General features: G+C 45.5%; 1 protein-coding gene across 6 annotated transcripts in view; it reads right to left on the reverse strand.

The window, feature by feature from the left end:
• Positions 1-401: 401 nt before the first annotated feature.
• The window catches only part of LOC144820011 (kynurenine/alpha-aminoadipate aminotransferase, mitochondrial-like), a 785209-nt gene continuing 760291 nt past the window's right edge, over positions 402-25319 (reverse strand). For 3 of the 6 annotated variants that reach the window (XM_078677674.1, XM_078677673.1, XM_078677671.1), the window contains one exon: positions 684-896. In XM_078677674.1, coding sequence (XP_078533800.1) covers positions 804-896 — 93 coding nt within the window. In that variant the 3' untranslated portion in view covers positions 684-803. Of the gene's footprint in view, positions 897-25319 lie in introns of all 6 variants that reach the window. The other 3 variants (XM_078677676.1, XM_078677675.1, XR_013607670.1) reach the window with 3 other exon arrangements.

A 25319-nucleotide genomic window follows, 5' to 3' on the forward strand; every position in this document is an offset into this window, starting at 1 on the left:
AGGTGGACATTGAGGGCCCGTGGTGGGAGTGCTGCCAGGTGATGACGCGGGGCAGGGGAGGGGCAGGGTGGGGGATAGTAAAATCCGGAATATGGCCGCACAGAGGTAAGTAAACAAACACATAAATAAAACGATTTTCGTTGCGCGCGCTGCATCGCCAAATGCGATGCTCCACAGGATTCAAATAAGAGTGTGATTTTATCAAATGTGGTGCTACTGCATGTAAAAAACAAATAGAGCATCCATTGTTTACTCCATAGATTAGGAGGCTCTGTTCTGATATATGACGTGCCACTCTATAGTTATTGAGTCAAAATCTACCAATCCGCTTACATTGCATATCATTTCCTCGTGGACTCTTTTTTTATATACATTACTGATATCCTTGTGGACTCTTTTTTTATACATTACTGATATTTTATTTCTTAAAAATGCCGCAGCGTTCCGACGGATGGAATGAAATGGCTAACGACACAGCTGATGTGAATAATTTTTGGTTCAATCCTTCTTTATGGCAAACATTGTTCAGATTTTCATTTAAGAAAGGCAAAAATCATACTTCAGAACATAGAACATCCCAAAACATCATCGTATTTTTCTATGCAACAGAGCACCGTTTTCATTCCAAAATGATACTTGGCGATTAACATGGAATGATGACATTAATTCCTGCTGGCCATTCCGAAAGCTGATTTACTAACGGTTTTGCAAATGTTTCTCTATCATATCTTGTCTGTCGCTGGTCTATCTTTACTTCGAGTTGAGGATGCACAAATGTCCAAGATCGGCTCCTAATTACATCTCTACTGTGAACAGTCATTTTCCTCAGTGAATCCATTAATTTCCTCTCCTGAGGTAATTTCTTCTCTAATAGCCATTGCAAGCCTCTGAATTCCCTGAAATATGGAAACAAAAAGAAGAGTCATTTAGCGAAAATAATGAAATGCATGTCCTACTATTATAAACCGCAGCGTCTGTGAATCATTCCTCACAAGTACTTTAAGAATGCAAGGACCATATTTTTAAACGACTGAAGCTAATGCACAATTTAAGAAAATCACTAATCATATTTTGAAGTACTGAAGGTGAACGTTAAAAATAAAACAGGCGGAGAAAATAGCAGCTTTAGATAAACGGATATTGATAAAGCTCTAGACCTGCCAGCTTCATTTTGTATAAAAGGAGCAATAATTCTGTTTCGGCAGAAACTTTTGTGGTGTAAGGCAGATTTTTATTTTTATAGTGTTTTTAAAGATCTGGCATATTTTCTTGCTGCCATTTTCCAGACATGTGGGGACGTAGAGCACAACACCCATTGTGCTTCCTTTAGTTGAGTTGTATGCACACAGCCAGCAAAATAGAACATCTGAGCAGGACGCTGTTTTGGCCATGAACCTAATGTCCCTCTAAGTTATTTTACCTGCAGAGGGTTTTATGTTGGAACGAGTTCCCCAACCACGACTTCCCTATCAACGAGGTCGCAACCACGATCTCATCTAAACACCAAATTTTACAACGCATTCTTTTACCACGATTTTTCATGTTAATTGAATGTGTGTTAAAAAAAATACTTTACATCTAGTGCCCCGATCCCCACCCCTTACAAACTAATCCACCACCCTAAAAACAAACACGATCACTCACACTCCGTAAAATATGAACTCAACCCCCATAAATCTATTTCCCCTCTCCCTTTTAATAATCACGAAACTCCCCACCTCTTAAATATGTACTCAACCCCCATAAATCTAATTCCCCTCTCACTTTTAATAATCATGAAACACCCACCTCTTAAATACGAACTTAAATGCGATCACAGCAACGGTGCACTAGAGGTATACACACGGTTATCCAGTCTGTGCCTGTCCAGGCTGTTCCCCGACCTCTGCCATTCTTGCTGCCTTTTTAATTGAAGCTCCTTAGAGCCTTTTATAATGTGCATTCTTTCACGATACATGAGTTAGATTTAATCTTTATGATGGTAACATGATTAAACCCCCCCACCTCCTAAATACGAACTCAACCCCATAAATCTGATTCCCCTCTCCCTTTAAATAATCACAACCCCCACCTCCTAAATACGAACTCAACCCCTACAAAACGAACTCACCCTACCCCATAAAAATTAACCCCTCTTACCAGTTCCACCACGACTGCGATGCTCCTCCTAACTCTGCCCTGTCCGAACACTAGACCGGCTCAGCCTTAACCACTCACATGCAAGGCGTTGTTCCGCTTTCATGACTCCGGAACTCGTTGTTCCAGAGTCGTTGTTCAGGATGTTTCCCATTATGTACTCTGGGGTCTACTTCAGAGAACTTGTTAAACAGTACCCGATTTCAAATTGAAAACCAGGGGTGGAAAGACTATGGCAGTACTAGGGACAAAAGTCTGGAATGCTCTACCCACTCAGCTGAGACACATACAAATGGAACCTACTTTCAGGAAGCGCCTAAAAATGTGGATTTTTGCTACCCCAGATCACCTGGCGCTATCTTTTATTTAAAAGCTTCACTCAGTCATCCTCTCCTTCGTGAAATCTCCTAGATGTCCTTTTTCGCTAAGCATGAATGTACCCACACGGTGCTAACGCCTCTTAACTTAATCATAGAAGAAAAGGTTGTTTAATTCTGCCAATCATCAATGTGTCTACAAATGAGAAAAGAAACAAAGAAAAGCAAGACATAAACCTGCACCAGAATTAAACAGCCTTTTCTTCTATGATTAAGATAAGAAGCGTGAGCACCATGTGGGTGCATTCATGCTGCTGTTGTATACGATGTGGCCTGAGTAGTAAGAGTATGTGTTTCTCTCGGTTTTTTTTATAGATTGTGATGGTCCTGAGGAGAACTCTGTCATTTAAAGGGTTCGAAACGCGTCAACCTTGCTCAGTTTCTAGTCAAACAAACATGTTGAGAATTTAGTTGGTTTTGTTGTGCACTGTAACATGACTGTCTATTCACTGTGTTGACGTTTTGGTGCATGTCTTTTGTTGAGACTGCTGTTTAAACTTGGTGTTGTTTGGCTGTGTGCGTTGAGTTCCCTACTGGTTTTCGCCTTTCTAAACATTTGAGTGACTCTGGCTTAACCTGTAGGTGAACTATTGGCTGTGTGGATTGGTAATGTGTCTGTAATGAATGTGGAATGGTTGAAGGAGAGTATTGAGTTATTCTGGTGTCTTGATGGAGTTTGTGTAAATTGGGATGAAGTGGTGGTTGTATTGTTTGTATCTTTCTATTGAATATAATATTGTATTTGTATGTATTTTCTGAAAATAAGTTAAAGCTTCAAAATAAAAAGAAGTATTTTTGAATTGATTTATCATGGAACCTGTTATGTACTTACATTGTTACCATTTAAAAAGTGGATGGTAAATAGCGTTGAGTATTGGCACTTGTTTTGGTTTGCAACTTTCAAAAAGTGGCATTTTCAGAATTGTGACTTAAAGTTCAACATTGTCATTAAAGAGGGTTCTGAATTATATTTCTTTAATCACCATACTTGACATTTCTATTTGCTCTCAATTGAAAGTGTTTACTTATTAATTCTAAAAAAGTAACCCAATGTTATCCTGTGGGTGAGATAAGCTGTGCAGTAGTAAAAAACAAATAATCCTTGTGAATTGATGTAAGCCTATTTGTCATTATTTTTTTTAAACACAGAGGTAGCCAAACGCGAAGAGAACATCAGTTGGGAATTTCAGACATTATTTCAAGATTTATGCAGTGAGATCTCTGAAATGTACACAGTGTTGCATTCATTCAATCTACACAACAGCAAGGGGAAGCTATGGGGCCTAAGATGTATCCCAGAAAAGCATCAGGTTGGGTGGCTATAGAAAGTTAACCTCAGAAGGCTAAACCAAAATACTGGAAGATTTTGCCAGCTGAACTGAATGGGAATGCAGGAATTTGTAGGAATAGCTGAAACCTGAAACCTATTGTGTGTTTGGAATTCATCGAGGAACTATGCAGTAGGAAGTTCTGCAGATGGTCTCAACAAACTTTAAATTAAAATATACTTGGCTGGGAGGTGATCGGAAATCCCTTCTTTGATCCAGCGGTGCCTTTGTGGACAGAGTGAATAATCTTTTGTGGTAAAGATATTGGCTTCTTTGAAGAGAACACCACTATCATTTTCAGTTGTCTAGTTTTCGGTCTGCTGTAACCTAGGTAGAGTGGCAAAGTGGCATTCTAGTAGGAATGGCTAAATAAATCCTAATAGCTTGGGAACACAGTAGTCTTGCTACGATGAGAATGCTGATGTGTGGGTTTAGGTTTATTTCTCTGTCCATTGTTAAATTTAAGCTTTGTATTGATGTGTACTGATTCATTGTCTCTGGATGGTGACTGTAGAATAGGTTGTTATTAACGTCTATCACTAATAGCTATGTTCTGGAGCTGTTTAGGTTGATTAAGATTTTCCATCATCATTAAGATCTGGCAGTGAGGAGATGGATGTTGAGCTATACAGCATCTACCATTTGTGGAACTGTGTGTGTCATAATAAATTGGTTTTTGCCATGTGATCAAGTTACTTTTTGAAAAGAGAAGGAAAACAATCGAGAGATGTTATGTGATTAAACCTAGATCTCATAAAAACACACCCAGCTATTCACAAATAGATGTGGGGTAAATCTGTCTCTCTTTTTTTTTTTTGCTTGACCACTTTGAAAGCTTAATGTTAGATGGGGTGTTGTAGTATTTGGGAATCAACAAGCACAACATTTTCAGTCCATAGATGGAAAACATAAGGCACATATAAATAAATGAATTAACAGAGTGCTACTAAAAATACAATAGTGAAAAACAAAGCAATCAATATAAAAATGAACCCAACTATGAAATAAAGTAAATAATGCATTGTTGCAAAAAATGTATTTGCTAAAAAAATTTATTAATAATGTGCAGAGTTTACGTTTTTAGTAAAACGTATGCTTAATGCAAAATCCGTAGTAGTTAATCATACTTAAATGTTATAGGACTGCAAGCAAATAAAAGTGGTGATTTACGTTAGCCTAACTGTCGCTACCATGTTAACTGAAATCCAATGCATTAACACTGAAAGGCCTGTTTTTTACATTCAATTGTTGTTTGCGCACAATGTTTTTCTGTGTTACAGTTGTTGTATTTTTCTGGAAGCCTTTTGTTAGCTGGAGAATAGGTATTTGTTTTGTATTAGACAACTGATAGTGAGTTCTCACCAGGACGAGAGGAGGCAACAGGAAGATTGAGTCATGAGAAATTCAGTCTGGACCACAACATACAGAGGAAGTAACTTTTCAAGGGCTAATGTCTGAAAGTCTAGTATAGCAGCATGTGAACATGGGGAGTTTGCTTATTCCCAGGAGTTTGCTGATATGCTATTAGAAAAGAAAGAAAATATTGTTGCAAGATAGAATATTTTGGGCCCGATTCACAGAACTAACTTATGACAAAATCTTAAACTTACTACCATTTTGGTATTCACAGAAGGCACGTACTCATTTTAGTATTCACAGATGGCACTTACTCATTTTGGTATTCACAGAAGCCACTTACTCATTCTGGTATTTACAGAAGGCACTTGATTGATGTTAGTGCACGTTCCAGTTTAATTTAGATTAGAGAATTTTCTTTATGGAACATGCTTGCTGCATTTTAACAGTAACTACTCTAATTTTAACTAGTGTTTTATTTGACCTAATATTGAAATATTAATTATTGGGCTATGATGAACCATGTTAATTTCTAATGCTACTGCCTAAAATATTAATCCTCACTGAATAAAACTGAGATACCTGAGAAATTAAAAATAAATCTTCTAAACTAAATCTCTTTATTGACTGTACTAAACGTTTAATGAGTTATATTTATGTAGACGATTGCTCCTTATTTCTCTTTGTTGACAAAAAGGTCCATACAATCAGTAGTGGGGGTAATTTGATGATTGTACCTGAAGACTGAGATATAAAAAAACACCCTCCCTCAAGTGGCAATGAGAGGATGGTTTATGTCACAAGAGAAAGGAGTTGAAATTATTTACCCAGCCTAGAAATGCCCGGACTCACAAGTCCAAAACTTAGATTTGAAGACTGAAGGAGCTTGCAGTTTTGAAGGCATTTGCAGTGGTGGATTTGTGAGCATCAATGGGGGTATGCATCGCAATTATCTGATTAAGAGTCTGTCATTGTGTCGAAATTGTGTAATTTGTGTCATGGTAAAGTCGATAAAGAATAGTTGTGTGAATGCTTAGATGTTGAGCAAGTATAAGTTGTTATCAGATGCGAAGTGGTCTAATATCCTGGCAAAAGTAAGTTGATAATAAGTAGTGCAGTTGTTTGTCTGCTAAGAATTTGTCGTGCAGATGTGTGAGGTGGGAAACATCCTTTACAACACAACTTTTATCACGCAGTGCCTTTACGACGCAACTTTTACAACGTAAACCATTACAACGCATTGCGCCTGGGGGGCGCTCTAGGATAGGGAATAGGTTTAATTTACTATCCAACACCTTCCCTACTATCCACGGGGACTGGAGTTGGAATAGTAAATTAAACTATTCACTATCCAGCGCCCCAAATCACTATGCGTTGTAAAGGCATGCGTTGTAAAAACAGCGTTGTAAAGGCATGCAATGTAAACGCATGCATTGTAATGTCATACATCCGTGTGAGGTATCTTCCAATGCACAGTTGAGGCTATAACAATTTGTTGTGAGTATACTAATATTGATTGGTGGTAGTGGTGCCTTTTCCGCAAAGGAGCAACTATATCAGTCAGGGTGATTTCCCACTGGTAGTGGTTTCATTTGTGTGTATGTGTTTGTGTAGGAAAGCCAGAGGGAGTTAAAACCTTATTACCTATTGTTTCTTGTATGAATGGTCTACTTTGAATTCTTGAGCGAAGCAGACAAAAGTTATTTGTTTATTGTGCTTGGTTAGATTTGTAGAATTTCGTGTACGAGAAAATTGTAAAGGAGGGTGAACAACTTTAAGGAGTGAAGATTTAAGCTGTGATAGGTTTGTAAAAGAAAATTAGTACAGGATAGGGGGAAAGTATTGATCAGACCCTCCAGCATTTCGCGATTTCGCGATTTGCAAAATAATCGCGAAATTAGCCGAAGAGCGCGATGGCCGCGATATTGAACATTATGGCCGCGAAAATGAACTCTGGCAGGCAGCAAAAAAGATGGTGACATCTTATTGACTGTACGCGCACACGTCACTACGTGGCGCTGTACAGCCGTAATAGCCGCCTGTAAGGATTTATGTTCATGCGTTTTGGAAGATGAGGCAAGTCTCCGAGTAAGCCGGGCGGTGTTTGAATTTTCAGCAAAAGTGCTCTTTCCATATGTTTGAATTAAGCCACATTTCGGCATTGTTACGGAGAGCGCAGGGCTCGGTACTGGTAGAATTACAACCCTTCCTCCAGCTGAGTACTTTAAAGATCGGCGGAGGGGCGGGGATTTCTTCTACCCACCCTCCACCCAGATCCCTGCGACACTGCTCTCCCCTCGTCCAAGCTTGCTGAAAGCAAACCGTGACCTCAGCAAGCGGCAGGTTCTTGCCTTCTCTTAACTTTCCTTCATTCGTTTCCACATTAAATGGATACAAAAAAATAGTAAATGAACATTTTGTTGGGAAGGTCATCTTTATCAGGCATTTTCTGTTCCGACGGCAGCCTCGGGAAGGAAGGGGATGGGGACGGGGGGGGGGGGGCGGGGGAGGGGGGACGGGTTGAGCATTGTTGGTCAGTGGTCCGTGGAGCCCTATGCCCTCCCCCATCCAAGCTTGCTGAAGGAAGCCTGTGACTTCAGCAAGCGGTTCTCATCTCTCCTTCATTCGTTACATTGTGAAATGGATCCAAAAAAGAAAAAAAGAAAGAAGCATTTTGTTGAAAATGTTCTTTCTCTGGCATATTCTGTTCGAGCTGCAGCTTCGGGACGGCAGGGTAAATAAATATAAGATACAATACAATACATGGGAAATAACTACATGCAAATAGACATAGTGTTTGCAAAGTGTTTTATGTCACATGCAAAGACATTAGCGCCACTTTACAGAGTGGGCCAGTTAATAGGGCTGTCGTTTTAAACTCTTTCCTGTAACAGCATTGTTGTCTGAAGAGACGGTGAGGACATGATGTCTCCATGACCAGGGTGTCTCCAACATCTCCATGGTCCGGGGTGTCTCTGACGTCTCCATGGTCAGGGGCGTCTCTGGGTTCTATTGTGCTTGACTGAGCCTATGCTCCTGGAATGTTACCACAAAGGAGAATATAGCAAAAAAACTCAAATAAAGTTTATAATGCCTATTGCATAGTTAAATACTCTGCTAAATCAGTTTGCATAGATTTAAGGCTGAAAAGGAGTGATTAAGAGTAAAATAAAGTGCCGCAATAATGCCGCTAAATTTCCATTTTTGTGCCGCTAAATTCCAATTTTTGTGCCGCTAAATTAGCAAATCTATGCCGCTATATCCTGGGGGGTCTGATTGATGTATACAGAATTGTAAATAGCACAAATATATTGAAAAGTTCGGAATCTAATTACTGTTCATTTAGTGTTGAATTCTTGCAATGAGGAAATGTTTGAAAGCCATTAGGGAATTGATGAAGGGTGATGTGCAAGTCCCAGTACTAAAGAGTGACGAGGCACCACCAGAAGGTATGCCAGCTCATTATAATCAAAACAAACTTCAGGCTTCATACATGTTTGTGGATTTGTCAATAGTTCGAGATTACTGAAAATGAAGTGTGGAAAAGTAAATTTTGCCATGTTCTGTGTCCCTACGTGTCATCCATCATATGTTATGTGTGCATGACCAATATGCATATGTTATTCCCCATGTCCGATTAATGACGCAATTATAGTTGTGTCCCCCTCTAGTATGCCAGTTTCCAGTCCTCGTGAATACTACGAATATCAGGCCTATGTAAAGCTACGTTGCCACGTTTCCCAGTGTGCACGTTATTTCATTATAAAGTCCCCGTTTCCAGGCCTCAACAGGGCCTGGACACTAGATCCAGCTCCTGTCTCCTGAAGCCTCGCTGAGGAGCGATACAGCCCCCACCTGTATCCTCGACCTTTCACTTACTTCCTGCCTCGCAGTGCCCGGTGCAGCTTGGCTCTGCCTCTGAGTCTGCCAAGACTATGTTATGATTCCAGCTATCAGTTCAGTCCTCCTTCTCTGCATTCCTAAGCTACTGAACTGCATCAATAGTTTCCGTCATTGTCTAGCCTTCAGGGCTCCATGTTAGAGAATACTGTATTTAATGGTCATTTAGTATTCTTCATCACGCACTACATGTAGAATAAATGCATGCTCTAGTCTTAGAGTCAGTTAGCTTTTCCCCTCATGACTTCTAGTTTATATCAACATGTTCTCTAAACATTAGATACTAGATACTGTTTAGGTACATGTCGCTCCGACCCTCCAGACTTTAGTCTCTGCTCCTAGCACAGAGTTCATAGCCCCCAGCTTCTCCTAGTAACACGTCATTGCCAGTTTGCGCGCACCACCAGGTTAGAGGTCCCGGCTCCTTAGGTAGCCCCCTCCTATGTTTCCGCCCCATTCATGACATATTCTGTTACGTCTGCACCACATGTCTATGTATACGCCCAGTTACACCTACTTTTACTCTTATCTTTCGCGACTGCTACGCGTCACGCCTTCTGTTCCACCCACTGCTACGCCTACTGCAATGTAATGCTATGTGTTTGCGCTATGTATATATGCTCGTGTATTGTTATTAAAAGTTAGCGCGCTCATCCCAGACCCAGCCCCAGCAGCTGCTGGGCCCCTGTCACCCTGCTGGGCCCCTGTCACCCTATTGGGCCCCGTCATCCTATTGGGCCCTGTCATCCTATTCCTATGCAGGTTGTCCTGTTCCTGTCCTTATGCTGTATTAAACCTGCAAAACTCCTACTACCTCGAATCTTGACTCTTATTTATTGAGCTATCTGTTATGATATATGCCTAGTCAAAAATAGGGTATTATTTATTTATTTACCACATAATGGCGCCCGAATAGGGACTTGCCCTTTCCCCACGCGTCGGTGAAGCCACGCCGACCCCCTGACCCTCTGCAGCCGTGACGGAACCATACCGGCCACGTGCAGATATTTCTGCTTCAAGTATCCCTCAGGCCCACGGAGGAGACGGAGGAGGCGGTCCAGCATCCAAACGAGACGGTGGAGGAACGCGGCGAGTCCCGACCAGAGCCCAAGCCGAGAGTCCAAGGTCCGAGGTATCCGGAGGCCCACCCGTAACTGAAGTCCGAAGTTCGTCGTCCGTCGTCGTAGCAGTCCAGTCCAGTCCGAGGCCTTCCGTTCTTGCTGCCCGGTGAGTACCATTACTGGGGTAGTATCTAGACAGGGTCAGTCTAAATTGACTCCTGGTCCGTGGGTTGGTGGTACCCAGACTCACAAACGAAGTGTTCACCTAGGTGGATACGGGTCTTAATGCGTCTCTTTATGGGACCGGTATGTTCCGTACTGTTACAGCAGTGCATCCAGTAACTCTAGTCTGTTCCGTTCTCGAGAAATTCTTGTATTTCTGTTCTCAGTATTCCAGGTAATATTCTGTCCGAACTGTTATGTTATGATATTGTTCAATGTATTTCCAATGTCGTGGTATGCCTGAATTGTTTTCCCAATTGTTATTGTTTATCGTGTATTGTATCGTGTTCCGATTCAAGTTTACAATGTCTCTCTTTTCGAGATTACGTCAGTTAAAAACTAGAAAGGGTTTATTAGAAGAAGCAGTTCCTGTCCCGCCTAGGGACAGTCCAGGTCATTTTATGTATCAGAAACATGGCATAAGCGCCATATTGTATTTAGATTTATGGGTAGAGTATACCAAACAGTTAGAAGAAAAGTATAGATGGCCCGTATCGGGTACATGGGATGCCGAGTGCATCATGCGAGTAGAAGAAGCATTATGGGAAAAGAAAGCCAGACAGTCACAGAAAGATGCCATCGAGTTATGGCGTAAAGAAGCTCATAGAAGAACCGAAAAAGAAATCAGAAAGTCAGAAGTAAGTAGAGAATCCCAAGAACGAGCCCAAGAAAGAGAATTAATCGAGATAGGTGAACAAGTCAAAGCCGAACAGTCAGACAGACAGAGGCATGCCCTTATTAGGGGTATGTATCCTCTTCTTGCTGAGGGCTTGCCAAAAGCGACCCCAGAGGCATCCAGTAATTTCCCGCCACCATTAGTTCCGACCAAGCTACGTCACAAACAGACCGCAGCTGATATTTTTATTTCGTCCTATCTGGACGACACAGTCCCCGAATATGCAAATCCTGTTCACGCTCCGCCAGTCCCTGTAAATCAGGTAATTCCTGCTCCTCCAGACACCGGGGTGCCCTTAACAGCCCCCCCGGGTCAGCCCGCCATACAAGTCCAGCCTACATTTCCATTTCCCACTCTGCCAGGACGAAGAGCCTCAGTAGACGACTCCAGTTTAGGGGCCGCAGGAGGAGGTCCTCCTCAAACCCCGCCGCCACACAAGCGTTTAACGTTAGCCGAATTACATGCACAAGCGTCACAGCGTACGCCTAGACATCAGACTGTAGCAGAAATAAGAAAATCCCTTGCCGAATGCTGCTATGATCCAGTCCCAGGCGAGGATAATATGGTTTTATATTCATTCCGCGTAAGAAAGGTGGCCGAGTATCTAGTCACCTTACCGAATATGAAAGAAGATCTAGACAGAATATATCGTTTCATCCGTACAGGGGATGATCCAGAAAGTATTGGCGAGGCCATGTCTCAAAGGAAAGCCGAGATCCAGCTCATGATATTAAAGTTTCTGATTAATTGTCTAATAAGAGAACAAGATTATCCGTCTAAAGATCCCGCCGAAATGAAAATCCTGACAAGGTGGAGTGATAATATAGCCGAGGGTAAGCACAAGACCGTCGGTGCTATGGAGAGTATGTACAAGAAAATCCGTAAAGAAATAATAAAGATACACGAACAGCGTAAAGCAGCATAAGTAAGCGAGAAAGAAAGTACCTCTGATCCTGAAGAGGAAGACGACGAGAATCCCGCCAGAATAGCGTATGTAGGAAAATCTAGATTTCCAGACCGCCATCTACGCTTAGAACACAAGTCTATTTTTCATCATCCAGCACCAGAACAAGGTTCTCTAGAACAAGTATTCCAAGCTACCGATCACATTCTGAAATCACGAATCGGTTATAGTGAGTTAAGTACTATGCATGAACAGGAATTAGTGCGATCAGCAGTCCGATGGATTACTGATTCTACCACTTTTCCAGACGAAATAGTGGCACAAATGTTTCTGAAAATGCCCCCAGCCGAGCAACGACTGGTGGGTATGTATATGATTCAGCACCTCATTACTCTGTATGAGGGTCAGCACTCTGATCCAGGTCCGTTACATGATATCTTGAACGAGTTACTCCAGTACAGATGGAGAGGTCTAGGTACCGATTTAATTAGTGTCATTCTAGAACAGCGTCATAAATATAGAACATTCTTGAACCCGCATTTTGTTCATGTCTCACCTCCAGAAAGTAAACCGTTTTACATAGACAGACAGAATCCGTTACGAGAAGTCCACCCAGTTAGAGGAACGGGTGGAGAAATGCAACGAGTGTTTGTATACACTCCAATCACAAAGATGGAACTCCTTGAAATGAAGAAATTAATTCCCTGTCATGACAAAGATCCAGCAGGGTTCCATAGAGAATTAAAAGACATGCTCCGTATGGGAGAATACACTTACCCAGATGTCATTAAAATGTTAAAGGTCCTGTTGCCCGCAGGGGTGTATGAAAAGCTAAAGGAAAAAGAATGGGAGGTGGGAGAGAAAAAGATCGATTGGGCAGTCCTAGAAGCTGAAGACAAGATACGTGTACCAGGTACCGGTCTTGGAGAGAAATGTAAAGAATTACCAGAATTATTGATTCAAGTTTTACCCAGATTATTGACAACTAGAAAAGAAGACTGGGATGCAATCTCAGCCTGTAAACAGAAACAAGATGAAGATATTAGTGATTTTTATTCTAGGTTTGAAAAATGTTTCAGTATCAACAGTGGCCTCAAGACAAGTAGTGAGTCATACCCTCACCTTTTTGTTACTAAATTAGTCGAGAATTCAAGCCCACAAATTAAAAATCGAGTTTTGAAAGTCGAAAGCACCTGGCAAGCAAATACTCCGTCCCAGATGCTCCAGATGCTCCAGTACCACCAGAATAGAATCAGAGAAGAGCAAGAACACGAAAGAAAACGTATGAAAGACACGAAAATGAAAGTGCTAGTTGCACAATCTGTTCCTCAAGACAGTCAGAAGAGGGGTCCGAATCAAGCCAGTCATCCTGCAGCTCCCGTTAAAGGGAACTGCAATTATTGTAAACAGCCAGGTCATTTTATAAACGAGTGTGCAGTTCTGAAACACAACATAGCTACTGGTAAGACTAAAGAAAGACCACGTCCGCCTAGACAGGAGCAAGTTTCACAGATTCCTCAGCCACAGAATGCACAACAGATAGTTCCAGCACCGCAGCCTATTGCTGCAACACAGCATGTTACATCGCAGATGTACCAGTATGCAGTCTGAGTATCCAGAGTACCAGCAGTATTCATGAAACAGCCTAGAGAGGGAGGTAGGCTTGCCTCTCATCGAGATACCTGTAGATCAAGAAGGTCCCTATGTTCACAGTCAAGTATTAGGGAAAGACAGAAAGTTTTTGATCGATACAGGGGCAAGTAGGACCACAATTAGTCATGCCGAAGTTCCAGGGGCTCCGCTCTCAGGCTCAAGAAATGGTTCCCTTGGATTTTCAGGAAAGCCAATCGTTAACGAGATTTCAAAGCCAGTTACTCTAGAAGTAGGTCCATTGTCCCGTACTACTGATCTGTTACTTACTAAGTCATGTCCAGAAAACCTATTAGGCATTAAGACACTGAAAGAGTTGGGTGCAGTTATTTGCTGTTCCCCAGAGGGAATACGTCTGTTCCTACGTGACTTTAAGGGTCACTATGTATTACGAGATTTTGACTCCAGACTGTCTAATGTTCCGCAGCATTTATGGGCGCAAGGTCCAACTGATGTAGGTTATATGCAAATCACACCCCATCGTGTGACTCTCAAACCAGGTGTAGTGTTACCACGAATCAGACAGTATAGATTGCCACCTGAGGCTGTAGCAGCCTTGTCCAAAATTATAGACGAGCTCATGGCTCAAGGAGTAGTTGTAGAAACTGACTCCAACGTATGTAATTCTCCGATCATTCCAGTCATGAAACGTACTGATCCAAATGCACCCCCAGTATATCGATTAGTGATTGATTTACGAGAACTTAATAAATGTATTATTCCTCAGTACCCAGTTGTCCCAGATATCTCTTCCCTATTAACTGCTATTGATTCCGAAGCTACGTTCTTCACAGTAATAGACCTCAAGAACGCATTTTTTAGTGTTCCTATTCATCCAGACAGCCAGTTTCTTTTCGGATTTTGTTTAAATGGAAGGAGCTATATGTTTACACGCGCTCCTCAAGGTTTCACAGAAAGCCCTAGTATTTACAGTCAAGCACTCAAGAGACAACTAGACAACATTCACATGCCAACTGACACTGCCCTGCTCCAGTATGTCGATGATCTACTGATCACAGCCCGTTCTGAACGTGACTGCGAGCGTGCGTCACTGACGGTTTTGTATTTCCTAGCCGAGATGGGGCACAAGGTGTCCCCTTCGAAGCTTCAATTCTGTGTCCAGCAAGTGGTCTACTTAGGACACTTACTGTCCAAGAGGGGTAGGCAGTTGACACCAGACCGTATCCAGTTGATAGCGAGTCTTCCCCAGCCCAGAACCCAGAAGGAGGTACGTGCCTTTATCGGCCTTACTTCTTATTGCAGACAATGGATTCCTCAGTATGCATTTTTAGCCAAGCCACTGATACAGTTAACGACACAGGAGGCAGCCGTATCGACTGTCCTCCCTTGGACATCTGAACATACACTTAGTTTCAACGAGTTAAAGAAAGCCCTATGCCAAGCTCCAGTTCTAGCTACACCGAACTACAGTAAGCCTTTTACACTTTTCGTTACTGAACGTGAAGGTACAGCATTATCTGTTCTTACACAAGATCAAGCAGGTCAATACAAGCCCTGTGCTTACTTTTCTAGCACATTAGATCCAGTCGCCCAGGCGTTGCCTGCGTGCCTCAAGTCAGTTGCAGCCACAACACTAGCTATCAGACAAAGTGATTCCATAGTTTTAGGACACTCCCTGACAGTACAAGTCCCACACTCTGTGGAAGTTCTTTTAAACCGAACACAAACTCAACACTTGACAATTGCACGTTTAACAGGTTATGAATTGACACTGTTTCAGCCACACATAGATATTAGACGCTGCAACATCCTGAATCCTGCTACACTGTTACCATCAGTTAATTCAAATCCAGCCACACATGACTGTGTGGAAGTAGTTAACATTACGACAAAGCCAAGACAAGACCTGACAGACATTCCGTTACCAGATCCCGACCTGACACTTTATGTGGATGGTTCATGTATGAGAACTAGTACAGGAGAACTAGTCGCCGCGTATGCAGTGACTACTGACACTGAAGTTATTGAAACACACCGTATTGATACCCTGTCCGCTCAAGCAGCAGAGCTAGTTGCTCTGACACAAGCCTGTATACACGCCAAGAACCTGAAAGTTAATGTTTACACAGATTCACGTTACGCATTTGGAGTTGTACACGACTTCGGAGTGCTCTGGCAGGAGAGAGGTTTCATGACTTCTCATGGAACCAAGATTCAGCACGGTTTCCTTATTCAAGCTCTGTTAGATGCCATACATTTACCGACATCTATTGCTATCATGAAGTGCAAGGCACATACGAAAGTTACTGACATTATTTCTCAAGGTAATGATCTAGCAGATCGCACAGCCAAGCTTACAGCCCAGACTCCAGACATTCCAGTTAACAAGACACATACTCCAGATCCGACTACATGTATGACAGTTAAGGACCCTACTCAAGATGTCATAGATATCCAGTTACATGCTACTCCTGAAGAAATCAAGAAATGGTCTGAACAAGGAGGGGTCCAGACAGATCAAGGATGGTTAACGAAGGGTAGAGCCACATGGTTTCTCCCCGACTCTATGGTTCAAGTCATTATTAATACCGCACATAGTCCAGCACACTTAGGAGAAAAAGCAATGTTAGACAGTATCCAGAACATTTGGTTCAACAAGCATTTACGAGCCGCAGCCAAGCAGAAAGTCCGTACCTGTATGATATGTTGTCAGTTTAATCCAGGTAAAAGTGTCCCGGTGGAACAAGGTGGTTTCCAGCCTCCTGACCACCCTTTTGAAGTCCTCCAGATGGATTATATTCAGATGGAGCGATGTCGAGGTTTCAAGTATGTCCTTGTAGTTGTATGCGCTTTGTCCAGATGGACAGAAGCATATCCAGTCCCAGATTACACAGCCGCGACCACTGCCAAGCAGTTGGTTCGTGAATTCTTCCCTCGTTATGGACTCCCTAGAGTCGTATATTCTGATAACGGTCAGCCATTCTCATCTGAATTGATGAAGCACGTTTCCCTGTTGTTAGGGTACCAGTGGAAGTTTCATTGTGTACGCCATCCTGAAGCAGCCGGTCTAGTCGAGAGACATAATCAGACTCTGAAAATCCGAATTGCTAAAGTATGCAAAGACAAGGGTGTGGACTGGCTAGTAGCTCTGCCAGTCGCTTTGTTTTATATGCGCATGGTCGCACATTCCAGATCAGGTCTGTCCCCGTATGAGGTCGTTTTCGGCCGCCCCCCTAACATGTGGGGTACTCCTAGACCCCGAAGTATTACTGATGTTTCATGTAATATGCTGACAGATTACCTAGCTTCCTTGATGTCTGCCCTCAACTCATGTCGTTCACAGGTTGCCGCCGCATTTCCAGACAATACCGAGGTGGCACCGCATGAAATCGTTCCAGGATCCATGGTGATGGTCCGAAACTTTGACAGATCAAGTCCGCTGGAGCCCCGATGGAAAGAGCCCCGTCAGGTCCTCCTCACCACCCGTACAGCCGTGAAATTGGAAGGACGCAAGGGATGGATACACCTTTCTCATGTTAAACTTTTTAAAGGACTGAAACCCGCCTTAAAGAACATTTCCCAGGATATCAAGACTTGCCAAAATATTGTTCCTAAGGACTGTCCCGCAAAAGACATTGCTACAACCCCTCCCCTGTTAGAGAAAACTCCGCAACAGGAGTATAAGTTAAAGCTCCGGTCTAGTAAAATAAGTCAGTCAGTTTGATTGTATAAGTCCTCCCCTAGGTGAAACGGTTAGACTGTTTCTGACATGTATAAAATAGACCCCCATAGTGAGAGAGTCAGTCAAAACTCAATTCAATGTATCGTTTTTCTAAGTTTCATATTATTTCTCAGCCTTATGATTTCCTGCACCAGTTACGCATTTTTCCTGTATCTTCCAGTTCCTCATGTAAATATGTCTGCTAATGCTACTATAGAGCACACGTTTAGTGATCTGCCTCCTCACGAATATTCATACCGCCTCGCTATGCGTAATAACTCATTTATCCGCATGTTACATTATTCACACCAGACCAGCAATGCCACTAATTGTTGGGTGTGTGGTCGACTCCCCCCTTTTCAGACACCGAAGGGAGTTCTGCCACTTTTTCCTTATCCATTCTCACATAATGGTTCATGTGGAGCATGGTCCACGTTAACGTCATCCTCAACAGATATGTCTTTTCTTAACGGTACATGTTTCCCAGACAAGCAAGGTTTCCCCCACAGAACAGGTTTAGATCTAGAAAATGAAGTGTATAATTTAGGTAATTATTCGTCGAATTTCATGGTCCTGAATGTTCAGTCTAATACTACTCCAGACTCACCTGCTATTTCAGTACTACCAGTCAAAGGCGAATTATGTGTCCGTAGTTATGGTTCTGTACACGTAGGACATAGTGATTGTACTACTATTATCAAGTATAGTGACAGTGGGAAATCTATTTTTAAAGCTTCACGTCATTCTTATTTTGTTTGTGGTCAGACTGCATATGTTCGTCTGCCCCTCGATTGGGAGGGAACCTGTTACATTGCCTTCCTACTGCCACCTGTTTTCCTAGCACCACCTGACTATCATAGGAATTCCTTCCTAGTACATACTAGACACAAGAGAAACCTCCCGATTGTCGATTATACTGAAACTGCTGCAGAACAATTCATTGATATTGATAAAGGTGTGTTCCCTTATTTAGGTACAGTTGTAAACAGTAAGCTAATCCGTAGGTTAACAAGAACCCTTGAAGCTGTAGTAGATGAGACTGCCTCCGCTCTAGGTAACTTAACTGAAGAACAATCCTTTATGAGAATTGTTGTGCTCCAGAATCGTCTCGTCCTTGACGTCATACTGGCCGATAGGGGCGGGGCCTGTAGAGTCCTCGGATCTAGTTGCTGCATTTTCATTCCAAATAACGCGCCGTCTGTTTATTCAGCTATAACCAGACTCCATAAAATTGCCCATCTGTTACACCAAGATCCAGGCACCTGGACATGGTCCGGTTGGTTCTGGAATATAATTTCCGCCTGGGGATGGAAAGTCCTGTCCTTTCTAGGTATTGCAGTAGCGATCATATTCAGCTGCTGCCTCTGTATACAATGTGGCCCTGCGATTTGCGGCATCTGTGCTACCTCTTGTATTCCTAGTCCCAAGCCCCGTTCTAAATCCCGTTCCAAGACAATTCGAGATGAACAAATGGTACTGTATGAAATGATAGACGGTATCATGAATATTGATGTTTCCTGATGGAAACGTAGTGACAAGGAGGGAATGTGGAAAAGTAAATTTTGCCATGTTCTGTGTCCCTACGTGTCATCCATCATATGTTATGTGTGCATGACCAATATGCATATGTTATTCCCCATGTCCGATTAATGACGCAATTATAGTTGTGTCCCCCTCTAGTATGCCAGTTTCCAGTCCTCGTGAATACTACGAATATCAGGCCTATGTAAAGCTACGTTGCCACGTTTCCCAGTGTGCACGTTATTTCATTATAAAGTCCCCGTTTCCAGGCCTCAACAGGGCCTGGACACTAGATCCAGCTCCTGTCTCCTGAAGCCTCGCTGAGGAGCGATACAGCCCCCACCTGTATCCTCGACCTTTCACTTACTTCCTCCCTCGCAGTGCCCGGTGCAGCTTGGCTCTGCCTCTGAGTCTGCCAAGACTATGTTATGATTCCAGCTATCAGTTCAGTCCTCCTTCTCTGCATTCCTAAGCTACTGAACTGCATCAATAGTTTCCGTCATTGTCTAGCCTTCAGGGCTCCATGTTAGAGAATACTGTATTTAATGGTCATTTAGTATTCTTCATCACGCACTACATGTAGAATAAATGCATGCTCTAGTCTTAGAGTCAGTTAGCTTTTCCCCTCATGACTTCTAGTTTATATCAACATGTTCTCTAAACATTAGATACTAGATACTGTTTAGGTACATGTCGCTCCGACCCTCCAGACTTTAGTCTCTGCTCCTAGCACAGAGTTCATAGCCCCCAGCTTCTCCTAGTAACACGTCATTGCCAGTTTGCGCGCACCACCAGGTTAGAGGTCCCGGCTCCTTAGGTAGCCCCCTCCTATGTTTCCGCCCCATTCATGACATATTCTGTTACGTCTGCACCACATGTCTATGTATACGCCCAGTTACACCTACTTTTACTCTTATCTTTCGCGACTGCTACGCGTCACGCCTTCTGTTCCACCCACTGCTACGCCTACTGCAATGTAATGCTATGTGTTTGCGCTATGTATATATGCTCGTGTATTGTTATTAAAAGTTAGCGCGCTCATCCCAGACCCAGCCCCAGCAGCTGCTGGGCCCCTGTCACCCTGCTGGGCCCCTGTCACCCTATTGGGCCCCGTCATCCTATTGGGCCCTGTCATCCTATTCCTATGCAGGTTGTCCTGTTCCTGTCCTTATGCTGTATTAAACCTGCAAAACTCCTACTACCTCGAATCTTGACTCTTATTTATTGAGCTATCTGTTATGATATATGCCTAGTCAAAAATAGGGTATTATTTATTTATTTACCACAGAAGGACCATTCACATTTCCACTATATGGTGCTTTTGATTTAAATATTATTGAAATCCTGCTTATCGGGACCCCAGTCTCTATGCTTTCTCCCTTAAATTGGTATGGTAAGTACTTAAGTACATCCCAGATTGGATATTGGGGTACCCTTATAAGTTCTTAGCATATGGCACTAAGGTACCCAGGGTATAGGTACCACAGGGGTCCCCCATGGGTTGAAGCATGCATTATGTGTAGCTGTGAGGGACCACTCAAACTGTAACTACGGGCCTGCTATTGCAGTCTGTGTAAGCTGCTGCCAGCACAACTTACAAAAGATATAGGTTTCCCTGTCTCTAAGGTCACAACTCTTAAACCTATAAGTCGCCCCTAAAGCAGGCCTTTACAATCCTGAAACAGGCAGCTCGGTTCCAAGGGTGAGGGTGCCTCTGCAAGAGCAAGACACTACAGCCTACAGAGTCCATTCTCCCGGGTTGTAAGTGAGACAGCCATATAACACAGCGGGGCACCGCGTCATTACGCGATGACCATCTCGAAACTGGCTGTAATGAACCCTATTGTGTTTGGTATCAAACATGTTGGAATCATACCCCTACATCGGAAACAGTGTGAGAGGTATGATTCCAAAACATCGTAAAAACCCTCTTCTAGACCCGGACAGCACAACATGGCTGCTGCCAACCAGAGACACGATTCTGCCCTCCTGCCGCTGAGCCAAGTATGAGCAGGGGAAGGCAGAACAATAGGTATCCTGTCACGGGGAGGTATGACCACCTCCCAGACAGGGTTTAGTGTATTGCGGTCAGGTGGGAGCAGTCAGCTCCAAGGGCACATTTGGTGCCCTCTTTGCATAGGACCGTTCAAATCAGTTCCAGAAGCCCTTGGCTCCCGCTTTGGCACTAACCTGGACAAAGGACATGAGAGTATGATACCCACTGTCCAACCCTCCCCTGGAGGGAACCCTGAATCGTCCAAACAATTTCCTTAGGGGAACTCAAGTGCTTACCTGAGGTTGGGTCCCTAGATTCATCATGGGACATGATTTATTTCAGACACCATTTCAACTTCGACCATCTGGGCACTCTGGACTTCGCTGGACTTTGCTGTGGGCATCAAGGCTGCAACCCGGAAGACTCCTGCTGCTCCTGATCTCTGTGTCCTGCCTCTCTGCTGCACCTTCTTTGCCTGTGCTCCATACAGGAAACCTTCCAAGGCCTGTGGGCATCCAAGACACCTGAAGGAATCTCCCTTGAAGTGAAGGAGTCACTTCCCTGCATCTGCAGGCACCGCAACTAAGCTGACTGGTCTGCTGATCCTGGGCTCCCACAGACTCAGAAAGGCTCAGCAACACAGGTGATGGTTCTTCACATCCTGCGAGGCCTGCCCTGTCTTCTCACCATGTTTGAGGCCAGTATCCCACGTTGGAGCCACAGTAACTGAACCCCTGGCCACAGCATCGACTTGCTGTCCCAAAGGCTTGTTGGCTTCCTCCCACCAAGATCTTCGGGCTCCAAGTAGCCCCCACCTCAAACATCTCCAGTGACCAAGATCTTTGTCCCCACTGCACCACTTGCAACGTGGGCATTTTTCTTTGGTGAGCTGCTCGAGGTCCTCTTGTGACTCCAGTGCCCCAGGCCTATGGGTCCTCTTGAGGGTCATCTTTGGATTTGTTGGGCTCCCCTGATTGTTTGATACCTGCCCTGACTACCCGGCTTGTGGTCAGTCTCCTGGACCTTGTTGGTCCTGACACTGCACCTTCTTCAACTTCCACATTGGTTACAGTTGCCAAGGCTTGTTGGTGCTCTTGTCGGACACCGACCCCTCATTTCTTGACACCCGACATGGGACAGCTCGAGTACAACTCCTGGTCTTCCACAGCATCACCTGGTCCACACAGCCACAGTTCTAAGGTTACTGTCAGCTCTCTTGCAACGGTAGCCATTAATCTTCCGTGCCTCCTGGTCACTCCTGAATGGCATGAATGAATGAATGAAAACCGATTTATATAGCGCTACTTAGCCCAATGGGCGTCAAGGCGCCTAATCCAAATGCCTGTGATATCCCCGGAGCAAGCTTACTGGTAGGCCTTGATAAAATACCACGTTTTTAGTGCCTTTCTAAAAAGGGACAACGAGGGTTGAGTCCTAATCTCAGCGGTGAGGGAATTCCACAGTCGGGGGGCCACAGTAGCAAAGGCCCTTCCTCCCCATCTGACTTTCTTGATACGAGGGATGCACAAAAGATTCATATTGGAGGAACGAAGGCTCCTGCTGGGGATATAACAAGTTAGCAGGGAGCCTAGAGCATCCGAGGGTCCTGCCAATTGTGCTCCAAAAACCAGACATAGAATTTTAAACGAAATTCTGAGCTGGATCAGAAGCCAATGGAGGTTCTTCCTGGCTAGTGTGGCAGAGAAGGAATTGGGGACGTCCATAACAAATCTAGCCGCCGCATTCTGCACACTCTGAAGGCATTGAATAAGGCCCTTATTGCTATCTGCATACAGAGCGTTGCAGTAATCCAGCCGAGAGGACACCAGCGCGACCACGGTCTGCTTACGAGCCTGAGGGGAGAGATAATGAACGATTCTCCTAAGAATCCTAATGACTCCCCAGCAGGTAGCCACGGTTCTATTTACCTGGAGGTTCATAGTCAGTGAGGTGTCAAAGATAATGCCAAGATTCCTGGCTGAGTGCGATGGAATCGGACAGGCTCCCCGCGAAGGGGGCCACCACTCACTGGACCAGATATCCTGGTCCTTACCAAAGACCAGCACCTCAGTTTTATCACCATTCAGATTCAAGGAATTTTGAATCATCCATTCAGAAACTGCTTGCATGCAGTTCCTGAAGCTGAACGCGGAGGTACTGACCGAATGGGCCAGGGACATCATGATCTGTGTATCATCTGCGTATGACACCACCTCCATCCCCTGCGATTTTACTAACCTTGCAAGTGGGGCCACATAGATGTTGAACAGGGTCGGACTCAATGCCGACCCTTGCGGAACCCCACATTGCAACGGTTTGGCAGGAGAGAGGAACTCTCCAAGCTTGACCCTCTGCTCTCTTAGTTCTAAAAAGGAAGACAGGGGGCGTGGCCAAGATGGCGGGCTAGGAGGACGCTTTCCTAGCGAGCTCCCGAGACCCCGGAGCCTTTGTACCGCCTAATACTGCGGATCTCCCCCGGATCCAGTGGGTGACGGTGCTCGGCACCGGTGCACAAGCGCCGGCGCAGTCTGGGGATCCCCGGTGCCCTGTGGAGCGTAGCGGAGCCGGGCTGGGAGAGTCTCCGGGAGAGGGCCTACCGCCAGGCCGGAGAGCGTCTGCAGGCCGCCCCGCGGAGCAAGCCAGCGGAGCGGCGAGGAACCCCAGAGAGGCGGCAGAGACAAGCGGAGGAGGGGCTCGCCCTAGCAGGTCGCTGCCGGGAAGGAAAGACAGCGCATCGCGGCGACCCCGCGGGGAGCTGGCCGGGGTCCCGCGCTGTGGACCCGGGGAGTCTTGACTGTGCGATCCCGGGGATCCGGAGAGCCGGGAGGCCCACCCCGGGCGCCGGCTTCTGGGGCCCTCCATCGCACCCCGCAGGGCCAGGAAGATCGACGCAACATCTGGGGAGCGCTCCCGGGCGCCCGGAGTGATCAGAGCACGGCACGGGAGCCCCCGCCCCGACGCACTTCTTGACCGGGCCCCGGTGGGCCTTCCGGGAGGCGCCACCGCTCGACTCGGAACCCTGCCTGCTTGCGGACCCTTCCTCCTGCGCCGCATGGACCGCCGTACCTAGGCTGTGCGGCTGGACCCCTGAGAGGCCATGCCTGGGTGGCGAGCTGTCCGCCTGCGCAGACCGTTGAGCGGAGCGAGAGCAGGGGTGGAGGACGCCGACCTTGGAGAAAAATGACCTGCACCACCTCCATGGCGACACGGTAAGGGGCTCCCCGGACCCCTCTAGGCGGCCCCCACTTCTGCATCAACCCGGGAGGCGCTGAGCCCTCCGCTGCGCCTCGCGAGGTCCAGGGGTCCGGCGCAACGACCAGAGAGCACCCCCGGTCGCGCGGGGTGACCCGAGCGAGACACGGGGACCCTGCCCTGGCACACCTTTCGGGCGGCCCCCGGGGGGCCTGCGGAACCATGTCTAAATAGGAGCCCCCTCTCCTGCGCCACATAGGTAGCTGTACTGAACTGTGCGGCTGACCCCTCGGGAGGGCTCCCGGGGGTGACAAGCTCTCGGCCTGGGCATTGAATTGGACGGTGCAGGGGCAACGGTGGAAAGCGCTGGCCTTGGAGGTGATTGGACTGCACAGTCTATACGACGACACAGTGGGGGGCTGCCCAGACCCTTCTATGTGACCTGAACTTCTGCACCTACTCGGGAAACGCTGAGGACGGACCAGGTGGAGTTCCATTGAGGAGTGGAGGTGACGGAGTGGCCCGGCTACCGTTGGTCCTGGATGCTTTCCGCGCCCACCCTGGGGAAAAGTCGTGAGAGACTGCGGAGCCCGTAGCATCGAGAGTGCAGCCGTGCACATCACGGCCCACGAGGCCTGGTCCCCTCTTGTAACACTCCACGACACGGACACTCCCGCGATGTCTGGCAACCGAGGGGGTAAGAAAGGTGAGCGCACCTTACCCGATATGCTGAGCAGAGCGACCCCAAGGCATGATAGGAGCCAGCCAGCCCCAAGCCCCCCATCCAGCTCTCGAGGGGCGGAAGGTGGGGAACCCCCAGTGACCCGATCATTTTTGGAATTGCTATTCAGCACCCTCAGAGAAGACTTTCAGGTGCTGAAACAGGAAGTGGCTGGGGAAGTGCGGGAGGTGCAGAGGGAGGTCGACTCCCTTGGTGAACGTGTAGCCGCTGTGGAAGAAACTAACCACACCCGCGATGAGGAGATAACGCACCTGCAACAGGAGGTTCTGCGACTCAGGGATCAGCAGATTGACCTCCAGGCCCACGCGGAGGATCTCGAGAATAGGTCCAGGCGCAACAACATTAGAGTCCGAGGCGTTCCATCCGGAGAAGAAGGGGAGGACATGACGGCTTATCTGAGAGATCTGTTTTGCGACATCTTAGGGGAACCGAGCGACTTCCCAGTGAGGATTGATAGAGCACACAGGGTGGTCCCGCCTCGAGGGGCTTCGGCGCCAGCCCCGGACATCTTGGCTTTCCTGTCGGACTTCCCCTTGAAAGAACGGATCATCCGAGAGGCTCGACGTCGACAACCGC

This window comes from Lissotriton helveticus, chromosome 2_1 (assembly GCF_964261635.1).
Source record: "Lissotriton helveticus chromosome 2_1, aLisHel1.1, whole genome shotgun sequence".
Lineage (NCBI taxonomy): Eukaryota > Metazoa > Chordata > Amphibia > Caudata > Salamandridae > Lissotriton > Lissotriton helveticus.